The following is a 12,271-nucleotide window of genomic DNA, read 5'->3' as shown; positions in this document are numbered from 1 at the left end:
ACCACATGGACAGAATGTCAGATGACAGGTTGGCAAAGATTTCAAAGGAAGAAAAACCGAATACATCACGACCACCAGAAGGACCACCTACAAGAGCTGGTCTTCATCATCCCAGCTACAGCTAGGCAACCATTGATGCAAACACAAGACATGATGAAGAAGAAGAATTTTATATATTCTCCTTTCTTCAAAATCCCAATTTTTACCAGATCTCCAGTTGCCTTGCCTCTAAAACTCTCCAAATCATCACTGCGCCCTCGCCGTATTTCACTGTCGAGATTTCACATGGATCTAACATCCGTTCTTCCTTTGACCTGCGCGCAAACACTCTTCTCTTTGGCCCGAAAACCTCAAACTTTGACTTATCACTCATGCGTATAATTTTTATATTCTTTCGCCCACTGCAAGTTGTTTCTATTTTGACGTCTTTAAAGAGGGTTCTTCACTGCTACCCTTGTGAAAAGCTTCTCTGAATATCATTTTCACTGTAGAAGTACTTAAAGGCAGATCCCTAGATTCATGTGTACTGATCAATACAATACAATCTTCAGAGTTTGTAGTTTTTCGATGCCGCCATGAACATTTTTTATAATCAGAGCTCTTGGTAGATGCATATTCTTTTCACATTATAGTCCACGGTACGTCGAAGTATTTTATAATTATATATTATAGATTATGAAGACTTGCGATAAATGCTCGGTTTTCAACCGATAGCTCCTTAGTTTTACCTATTTGGAAACTTACAAGTCTGAATTCGTCGAAAACGAAAACAATTCGTATACGAACCTCCAAAAAAGATATCTTGGTCCAAAAACCATAATTCACAGCTCGTCCTTGCGTCTCACAGAACGAAGTGTCATAAACCTCGAAGAAGTGAATCTCAGTTAAAAAATAATAAACTTATCAGCCGGAACTTGCAAATTATAACTTGTTGCACCCACCGACAAAACATAACCATGTGCTCGTATATAGCAAACAAATATCGGACACCGTTATTTTTAGTTTGTAAGACATTGTTTCGAACTTCGCCTGACAATATAAAAAAGAAATTTGTTTAAGTTTATTATTTTGAAATTTAGTGAATGGATTATGGAGTGGGCAAAGACTTTTACTACTTCTTAACTATGATATAAACTCATTTACCCATTGCAAGAATAAAGCATTAATAAAAGTTCAAAAAAATTTGGAAACTAAAAGATTATAATACCATGATACTGAAAAATGTATAACCTTATAAATGGAGGTTGATATTCTCCAGTTAGAGAGACATGAAACAGCACTTGAAAAATACAATCTAATAACAATTAAAGTAAAAATCTCGTGAAAGTATATGAATCACTCCTTCTACAAGGACTAGCTATATCTTATAATTAAGTAAAAACTAACTTTTCTGGTTCTCTGGGAAGCGAAATCGTTGAAAATCATGGCCAAATCTGTAAGCCTTAAGGTACTGTCTTCCTTCTGTACCTGTAACTTAATATCCATCCATGCTTTCATAGGATTGTTATTAGAAATACTGTAATTTTTTCTCAGTTATATTAATATAGAATATTAATATAAATATATATATATATATATATATATATATATATATATATATATATATATATATATATTACTTACCAATTGACTCGCTGATGAACAAACCCCTATTTATTCACAATTGATTTCTTGATAATTCAGAGTCTAAAATGTAAACAAATAAAAAGGCCTACTTAGAAATTGATTCTATAGAAACGGCTGCAGCATACTGTAAATAAGTTATACAAAATGAAAAAAAATTGCCACTTTATATAAAAAAATGTAAATGGTCCATCTGGGACTTGCCCGCCGCATCCTCCAAACTTTAGATTCTATTAACAGGACGACCTATATCAAAGGACAAGTTTCTAACAATATTATGAAACTCGTATATAAACCAGATTATTTAATAACACTCAAATAATCACTTGATTGAAAATTGCAAAATTGCTTAGAAAAAGTGTAAGAAATATGCTATTTTGCAATATGTCTTTTTTTCTACCTAGTACCTAATTAGGAAACAGGAGTTGGGTGTAATTAAGTTAGCATTATATTAAATAAATAAAATAAAGTTTTATACTTACTATAAATGATACACTAGAGCACTAGACTAATAAAATCTGAGTTAAAGAGAAAAATCAATCAAAATATATTTTTAATAACTCTTCATTTTTCCTCGCACTTATTTTGATTATGTTACGACTATTATTGTTTGCTAAGTCAGACCTAAATGAATATATCAAAATATCATTTTGCTAGTGTTTATTTTTTATATACTGGTGAAGTCGGAGAAAAATTTGTCCAAGTTACACCCCCCTTCAACTTTGCCGAAATAATTATTAAGTTCTAAATCTACAAAGAAGCCACGTTCCATAATAAATACGCCAATATCGCTAGGATCGGTCCTCTATTCCAGTTACTGTAAACTGACTGACTTGAATCATTTTTTATTCTACAAAATTCGCCATAAACAACATTATGAAAATAACATCCTTTTATTTCAATATGTTATTTATATGAATGAAATCCGCCTTTTATATTATTGGAAAAATTTATTAAACAGAATCTATCTCATAGTACAAATAAAATGTATCTCCAATCCATACTCAAATATCAGGTAATAAATAGGCAATTACACACAAATCTATTGCGCAATCTAGAAAATTATCAATCTGCCTCGTTATTGACTCCTAATCATCTAGCGAAAGTACTTAGAATATATCATTACCTTCAATGTTGGTTGTACAAGCGCTCCTCTTTTCTACATTCAATAAAAAAAATTTAATTGTTGTGGTCTGGGAATGTTTTCGTAGTCACAAGAAACTTAATTAAATTTAGTAGAAAAGAAAGGTATTTTACTCAAATTGATCATAAACTTGTCACATGTAAATGACTTTACAATGAGCTTCTTTAATCGAAATAAAATTCAAATGAAAACTCCGTATCGCGTTTGTGAATCCACTCAGAAACAAATAAGTAAACAATGAAGCAATGTTAAGAAAATGATAAAAAATAAGTGAAAACAATGAAATCGATACTGCCTATTCAATTAGTTTTTTCGAATTTTATCTTCATTTAGATCATATATATGTTCTACTAATTCATGAACCTTTTACTAACGGGTCTATTCCAATATTTAACCTTATACTCTGACTTCTTACGGTTTATAACACAAGTCCAACAGCTTTGCAAATTTATTAAAAAAGCCAAGATGTTTTGTAACATAAAGCAAGCAGGGCACTGATACTAGTAATTACTTTTTATTCAGTTGTAATTTAATTTTATAACACAAAAACCACACTTGTTCGGTTGAGTCACGGAAATGTAAATAATAATTTTCATCATGAACTTGTGTATCATTTTACTGTCGGGTGGGTAGTGACAGTTTGTATTGGTAAAAAACAAACTTCGTCATGGTGAAAAACAACTACATTTGCTTAAAGTGAACGTATGGGTTACGATATCAGCGCCAGAAGTTATAGGCTCTTACTTTTTTCAAGATAAAAGGGTCGTACAGTTACAGTGAATTCAGAGCGTTATGTGCAGATGTTGGACGGCTTCTTCGGGCCTGAACTGCAGAACTTCAATGGTTATAACCAAAGATGGTTTCAGCAGGACGGAGCAACTTTACACATGTCCAATAGATCTATGCAACGTCAAATTGTTCTGGCAAATTGATCTAAGCTAAGGTGGTGTTTTGTGTATGGTAGTTAAAATCAATTATATACTATGAAATTCTGAAACACGGTCGATTTAGTATTATGTATAAAAAATGTCAACAATTGTCTAAAGGAAATTTGAAATAGAACTGATCTTGCATTCCATAACACAGATCTTTGATGAATCACCAGATTTGACTTAACTTATTTAAAAATATTAATATAACTACTGTATAGACTAGATACAGATATCTATCCTAGAGATAGAAAAGTTCTATTGCAATGGAATTATGAAATTATTTAATAACATCGATGTTTAGGAAAATCGAAATTTGTTAACAAAATTGATTATAAGTGGAAACATCTTTTTGATGATCCTATGAAAATGTCATTTCTAGTGACTTTACATGTGTGTTCACCTTCAGTATCCGAAGACAATCATTTGGTTCTCGCAACGCGCGTCAGACAGTGTAATTGTGTTACGTTTAGTGGTAGTGTAAACAGAATATCAGCAACGCTTCCAAAAATTTCAATTTAACTCTCTATTCGTTAAATCGGACACTTATTGAATAAATAAATCATTCTCGTCCTTGCAATTTAATATTAGTCGTGTCATATCTTGTCTGATTCTGCCTCTTTTACAGCAAATATGGTACACCGTTTTTTTTCTTCTGTGGCGTCATACCATCATGATAATACACTGTATTTTATTGATTGGATCTAATTAGTTTCAGTTCCGTTTCGAATTTCCTCGTATATACAAAATTATTACCTCCGGCCGTATGATTTGCCTCTACCAATAATATAATTATTTCTAATCAAGTTCGTAAAATACTTATTTTGGTGTACGAAGGTTGCTACTTAAGTTTAGAGATGCGGCAACACTGATGTGAATCTGAGATTACCTAACCAACAGCAGACTTTTGGCGATGAAGCACCAAAACACACCGTATTTCGCTTGTGTTCAGAATTCAATCGTGGTTGCAAATCTCTAAAGGATGAATTTCGTGAAGGTCATCCATATTCGTGTGTAATATCAGAAAAGATCGATGCTGTGCTTAATATGATATTGCAATCATTAAGACATACTTGGGCATTAGTTCTACGGCATAATTTGAACCTCATGTTGATTAGTACAAAGAAATGCTCAATCATGGATCTGTTCAAATGAGCCCCAAACTAAACAACGAATTCAATAAAAATTGTTCGCGCACGAAGCACTTCGGATCAAATGGTTTTTTCGAAATAACTGGACATATCTCCACCGTTCCAATATAGCAACGTATAACGGTCAATTCTGAATGGTACATTAGCATTTGTGTTCGAAAAAATCAAGAAAGCAATCGGAGAAGACGATTCATTCTTTGCCAGGATAATGCGAGCTCTCACACATCAATTCAAACAAAACAGACTTTTTTGAACAGTCAAAACATCGAATTCATTATTCATCTGCCGTAGAGTCCTTGTTTGGCATCCAAAGGTTTTTTATTATCCCCGCAGATCAAAAATAAATTGATAGATATTGATCTAAATGGAGAATATTTTGAAAAACTATAAAGCCATATCCAATTATAAACATTTATTTTTATCTGTCTATCTCAAAACTTAACTAGCAACCCTCGTAATAAAAACAATTTACTAATTAATTTATAGAAAAAAAAATCAAATCACGTCTTAAAGCAATTTAAATTATTTTCCTAATATCCAAATATAACGTTCATAAACTTTTGTTATTACCTTATTTAAATGTCCGTATTAACGTGAGTAAATTGTTTCAGCAATGTCGACCGAAACGGAGGGGACGAATGGTGAATCGCTTCAAAGCCTTCTCAACGATACTGGTAAGTGATTTTTTTATTATTCCATTGTGATTACTTTGCGTCACAATGAAATTTTTCACTACACGATGCTACTTTTTCATCAATAATGAATAGATCATTTAACGTGAATGTTGTTGTTGACTCTAGCAATACTTTCTAGCAATGTAGTTTTCTTCATGGTCGATCAGTTTCATTGTGCTTTTCCTGGGTACTTTGATAATGGCCTCCACGTTCACAATTTAATTTAACTATAAGAATATGTAAAGCTATATTAACCTCCAGCATATGTTAATGGGTGTGAATGTTTGCTTATACTCCTAGCTTAATTGCCGTAATAACAAAAATATCATTAAATTCGAACGCTATAAAATATATGAGAGTTGTTTAAAAAGTTTCCGACCTCGACCTAATAAATTTAATTCCCTATTTGATAATCGGAAGTGAGTGGTTGTGAAGATTTTTTTAATACTGGAAAAAATTGAGTATATATTATTAAATATTTTTTTGAAAGGCAATAATCATATAAAAGGAGAGTTAGACACGGTGTACGACTTTGCTCCATCATTTACAACTGTAACATAACGTGATCGTATGAGCTTGACTGATAACGAGCGTTCGGGACATCAAAAACTACGACAGCCAGATAAAAATTCACGAAGTGGTACTTGACGACCGTCAGATTTAAGGTAGTGAGATAGAAGAGGCTATCGGCATATCAAAAGAATGGATTTGTGTCATACTAACTGGAGAATTATACATGTATAAGCTATCCACGCATTGGATGCTGCGTTTGTTCACTTTAAACCAAATACCTATTCGAATGAATATTTCTCAGACCCCATTGACACAATTTTCGTCGGATTTTTTGTTTGAAATACAACGATATTTTTAAAGGTTTTGACGTGTCCTTTTCAAAAGGAACAAAAAATCTTAACCTGAAATAATGACACTCCTATTAGTTTCTCTGTCTAGTTCTATTGACGTCTTGATTATATCAGCATCAACACTTCTGCTTGTTTACAGGAAAATCCTTGTGACTGTAATGTTTTCATTAAATTTTTTATTATTTTGTCCTTGTTTTTCCGATAGATAAAAATTTTTATTGCAAAAATGATATTCTTCATCGGTTTTGTTAATCAAACTCTGGAATATTGTCTAAGGTTTTTCTACGACTACGTTCTCCTCCCTTAACAATATAGCTGCTTGTTCCGTAATAATTTTTCATATAATTCCATCATTGTTTTCAGCAAAACTAAATTTTTTTCTGTATAAGGGTATATCAATCAATAGAATTTAATTAGAGTCTTTTCAACCTTTACACAATAGGTTACTACTTGTGTAATACCAAATTTTATTGAATATTGGACTTCGTTTGTTTCTCCTATTTCTACAGTGTTCTCATTCTATTATTATTTCTATTCCTTTATCAAAATTATCTACTTATGAATTTCCATATGTGAGTTGATTCTTTGTTACGAGAAAATAAGTAATGTTAAAGGAAATGAAAACATACGACTGGGCTCATTTGTATATATGTTATTTCGAAAAAAAAGGTACATACCCTATAAATTGTAATTTTTTTATAAAAAATTATGAAGAAAAAATTGCAATAAAATTCAATGCAAAAACATTTAAGGATATTTTTAAAATGTTTTATTTTCGATAAATAAAAATATCAACACAGGTATATGTCTAAATTTGATGGTATTTATTTATTAAATGCACGTAAAATTGTGAATACAGCTTCTTTCTCATCAACCGATGCACATACGTAGATTTCTAGGAATTAGGCGGCCATAAGTCGAAATTCCAATAATCGACTAATGACAAACAATTTTTTTCGTGCAATAGTAGACTACCTGACGAACAATAGCCAACCCCACCCACATCCCTAGACTGCGCGAGCGCGCTGCATTCCTAGTTGAAACTTGATTGTCGCACTTACTGCACGTGAAAGTTCTTGACGCCCTTTTCGTATATCATTTTCTTCGGTGAATATTTTATGTGTCGTGTCATATTTGCTTGTTTAAGTGATTGATACTAATAATACAGGTAAGCCTTTATTAAATTAATACGAAATTGTATTAAATATATTGTCAATAAATGACTTAATGAGCCGTCAATAATACCCTTTTTTAGAAATGTTTATACTTTATTTTTCAATTTCAATCGAAAAAAAACTTTACTTCCGCACCTTTCCGGGTTACATTTTTTATTTCATTATATAGTAAAAAGTCTTATAAAGAAAACTGCTTAAAATCAGCTGCTAGTTTTTGCTAGTTTTAAAAATAAACGAGTTTAAAATTTTTTTGACAAAAATAGAAAAAAATCGGATTTTATGTTTTTGTGTTAATATTATTTTTTTACTGTTATAGGTTCACCTGGCTGCTCGGGGGTGAAAATGTTGACTCGTAAATACCTCTTCGATATAATGAACGAGCAACATTCATTATCGATAAATGAAAAAATTAAATATTTAGAAAATTATTTACTCGTGTGTTACGGGGACACAGAAGAACATAAAAATGTGATAAAAAAGAAGTTTTCGTATTTTAAATGTGATTTGATATAGAGGTGGTCTCGGGCGGTTAGAATACTTGAAAACTTTTTGGCGGCCAATAATTCTTGGTTGTTAGGAACATTTGAGATCCCCGTAGACACGCATCAAAGGCCAACACGACCTACCAAATCTTTTACCGAATCTAGCGAAAGAACAAAGAGAGGAAAAACTGAAGGAGTCCGCGCATCTTACGAAGAGGAAGTAATTGTTCACGCAGCACAAGTCATTTTACAAACAGAAGGTAAAAGAAATGCGTCTACTGTTTTAAAAGACATTTCAAATTCTTCTGTGTCTGCCAGTGATTGTAAAAACAGACATTCAAAGTCTAAAGAAATAGAGCCCCTTACTCCTCTGCAAGCACTGACAATGTTTGTTGAAGCCGATTTGACCAGAAGACAGTACGAAATTATTCGAGCAACGAACAAAAGATTCTATTCACATTATGAATTTTTATTGAAGGTCAAAGAAGATTACCACCCACCCAAGTAGTCATTACGAGTGACGTCTACCTGCGCAGAAGGAAACCTACATTCTTTGTTGGATCACACTGTAACCAGATTATCCCTCTTCTTAGAAGAAGTCTTACTCACACTTAATGCCGTTGAAAGGAATTCGTTACTGTTAATCTGCAAATGGGGTTGTGGCGGCTCTCAACAAGCCCAGTTTAAACAAAGACTCTCAAATGAAGATAAGGATATTGTGCTGCATTTAGCATATAAATTGCCCGTGAAAAAATATCGCGAGAGACGAACCGAAGAAGAAAAAAATCTAGAAAAGCAGAAGAAACTTGATATTCAGCAAAGATTTAGAGAGGAGACAGGTCTCTTAGTCGATATGCCAAAAAGTAACTTCGGAAACAAAAACGATGGAAATACCAGCAGAATATTCTTCGAGAACCCTGAATTGGCTGCAGAAATCACTGGTATAGGTTATGACTTGATTATTAGATTAAAAGTGATATTTGAAGCCATATCAAGCGGCGGCCATAAGATTGACGTAGCAAAATATGATAAATACGCCATGGAAACTGCGAAACTATGTGATGAGTTATATGGCTGGCATCCTATGACTTCAACGATGCATAAGGTCTTAATTCATGGAGCTTCAATAATATAAAATTCGTTGTTGCCGATAAAGCAACTTTCCGAAGAAGCTGCTGAGGCCCGCAATGAACATTTTAGGTCTTATCGCCTAAACTTTGCTCGCAAGTTTTCGAGGGAAGAATGCAACTTAGATATTTATCATAGGTTACTATTAACATCCGACCCATTTATTAGTTCCATGAGAAAGACCAAAAAAACCGCTTCAAAATTATTTTTGCCTGAGACAATGCAGCTATTAATTCCTGCTGAGCCAAACCGACCAATGGAAATTGACGAAAGCGGCGAAAATTAAAATGTAAATGCATAAGTATGATTGATTATTTTTAGTGATTATCTATTTAGCTTAAGTAACTTTAATCTTGTATAACGAATATAACGATCCTTTTAATAATATAATATATTTACTTACTTATTAGAACAAAATAATTGTTTTATTTAATAATACATACCTGAAAGTATTACTAAAACGTAGACAGCTGTCCCTCCTTGGGGAAAGCCGTGAGTATATCATATGTATTTTCAATATAATATGAAAAAAAACTTTGAAATCAACTACGATCTCGAATAAAATATTTTTTGATAAAAAATCACAAGTAGGTGCGCCTAACCACTGTGCACCAACAAATAATTTCGATAAGTTATTCCAAACACAGAATTTTTTGTATGTAACTATTTTGTAATATAAATATCACATAAAATAATTTTGGGCCGCCTAAATCCTGAAAAACGATCTATGTGCGATGGTAGGTATTAAAAATAACAAACAAATATTGTAAATTGAATCGTATCTCTTCGATATAATCTCAGTTTTACCATAGAACTAAATGTATTGCTACATTGTACAAATATTTGTTCATGATCTCTCTCACATTTTCATCTTTTTGCCAAATCACTTCGTGCAGTAAAAATGCACCGTTGACAACATGCACTATGCCGTCACAATGCATTGGCCCATTCGCACTCACAAATCATGTGTAAAGCTGAGATGTAACATACGAGGTCTGGCTATTAAATAACGAGACTGCGCGCGTAAAGGGCGCCATAGATGGGTGAGGTAAAAAACGAGTAGTGCGTTGGATATCTAGATATTTTGTCTAGACACGTCCCAAAATACGTTTCCGTCACTATTATAGTACTTGTGCAGTAGCGGTTTGAAACGAACGTGTTTTTTTCTCGTGCCAAAAACCATGTGTGACGAAAAACAGGAGCAACGTATCAATCTCAAATTTCTCGTTAACTTGAAGGAAACTCCGACTGAGTGCTATAAATTGTTGCAGGGACATTTTTCTATCTCGCGCGCGTGTTTGTGAGTAATGTAACCGCTTCAGTAAAGGCACTGAAGATGACCAGCGTCCAGGTCGCCCTGTGACTGTTTCAACTCCGGAAACAGTAACCATGATCAACCAAATTGTACGTGCAGATCGTCGAATGAGCATCCGGATGATTGCCGAGGCTGTAAACGCCAATAAAAAAACGGTTAGAAAAATTTTATACTAGGAATTATATATATAACTTAAGTTTGTACGAAGTTACTGACCGAAAGCTCTTGCGTCAACGGGTCTGTTCAGGTTTCCTTAAAGGGTTAGAAAAAGATCTACTTTAAAAGGGACCCAATTTGAGTCGATGGAAGCGGTAAAGCAAAAAATGGGAGAGCTTCTAAAGGCACTCACTAAAGAAGACAGCACTGCTTCGATTAGTGAAAAAAACGTATGGAAAGGCGTGTGGCGAGGAGAGGGAAGTATATTGAAAGAGAACATTCAAATGTAGAATAATTTTTATAATAAAACCCTTTTTCGTAACCAGTCTTGTTATTTAATAGCCAGACCTCGTATAAATTATCTTAAAATTAGAAATAAATAAGATACATGTATAATTTAAAAAAGATTCTACAACTTTCTACTAATATTGTAAATGTTTTATTGAGTATTAACTTTATTAACTTATTCGACTGTTAATTATGGTAGTATATTTCGATTTGAAATTTGTTTTGTTTATCAATGTAATCTTACGATATTCGAGTAATTATAGTGTAAATTTGAATAAATAGCTCAAAATTGTACATAATGATTGAAAAAAAAAATTTGCATTTCTGAGAACAATTATCATAGTAATGTATATTTTTTTACCATCGGAAAGTAGAGATTCCAACGAACAAAATGTCCACAGACTTTTAAAAAATGTTGATATGTAGACGGAGACTTTTTCGATTTAAAATTAAGGTGGTTTTTCGATGTTGAGTAGAAATAAGGTGGAAAAATGAAAATTTTAAATCAAATAAATTCAAGTATGTTCGGGACATAAAATGGTAAATTTTCACCAAATTCCGTGAACATTTTTTTGTTGTAAATATGAAAATAAAATACCAAAACTTGGTTATTTCAATATTTCACTGTAGATCTCTATTTACTACAAATTTAACATTTTTTTTTCGTGGAACTTGTAGTTTTGCCATAGGTCGAGATAAACCATTTTTAACCCTTGAAAACTCACCCCGTTCCACTTCCAGACCTTAGATCGCCCGTAATTTTTTTTCTACCACAGTTGTTATATTTCTGTCTTTTTCCAAAACGCTTCATCCTACTATTTTTTTATGTTTTTAAAAATTTTTTATCCTGCCCTAATACAACGTGATGTCGACGTAATATTTAATTCCCATAAATTCAAAATGTGTCATTTATATGAGGGACAAAAATTGTTCAAGTGCATCAAATTTTGCAAAAATTTCTTGAGATTCCTGTTAGTTAGTTGTATTTTAATACAACTCTTCTATATTCTTAGCTGATTTTCATTTGACTTTGAAATACTTATATTTTTATAAAAGCAATATAATTACTTAAATTTGTACAAAATTATCGAAATAAACCCAAAATATTAAAAATCAACTTTATATAATATACACCCCACAAAAATTATCGGTATTAAAATTACTGGTATTTTAGGATATTTTTAATACTTAATTTTAGTTTTTTGGGACAATCTGTATATGTATCAACTAGATATTTCTGGTTTCTTATCATATGCAAAAAATATCACAATTTCTTACAAATTTTTTTGGAAGCAAAAATGCTCGAGTAAATTAATTCAGTCTTGGAGAATGCATTGAGATCG

General features: G+C 32.3%; 1 protein-coding gene across 3 annotated transcripts in view; it reads left to right on the top strand.

The window, feature by feature from the left end:
- The window catches only part of LOC130441839 (uncharacterized), a 677,503-nt gene that overhangs the window by 317,281 nt on the left and 347,951 nt on the right, over positions 1 to 12,271 (top strand). For all 3 annotated transcript variants that reach the window (XM_056775648.1, XM_056775649.1, XM_056775650.1), the window contains exon 2: positions 5,459 to 5,521. In XM_056775648.1, the coding sequence (XP_056631626.1) occupies positions 5,459 to 5,521 (63 nt within the window). The remainder of the gene's footprint in view (positions 1 to 5,458; positions 5,522 to 12,271) is intronic.

The sequence above is a fragment of the Diorhabda sublineata genome, chromosome 3, assembly GCF_026230105.1.
Source record: "Diorhabda sublineata isolate icDioSubl1.1 chromosome 3, icDioSubl1.1, whole genome shotgun sequence".
In the NCBI taxonomy this organism is placed as follows: Eukaryota; Metazoa; Arthropoda; class Insecta; order Coleoptera; family Chrysomelidae; genus Diorhabda; species Diorhabda sublineata.
Note: the sequence above shows the minus strand (reverse complement) of the source record. Positions and strands in the feature narration are given on the sequence as shown.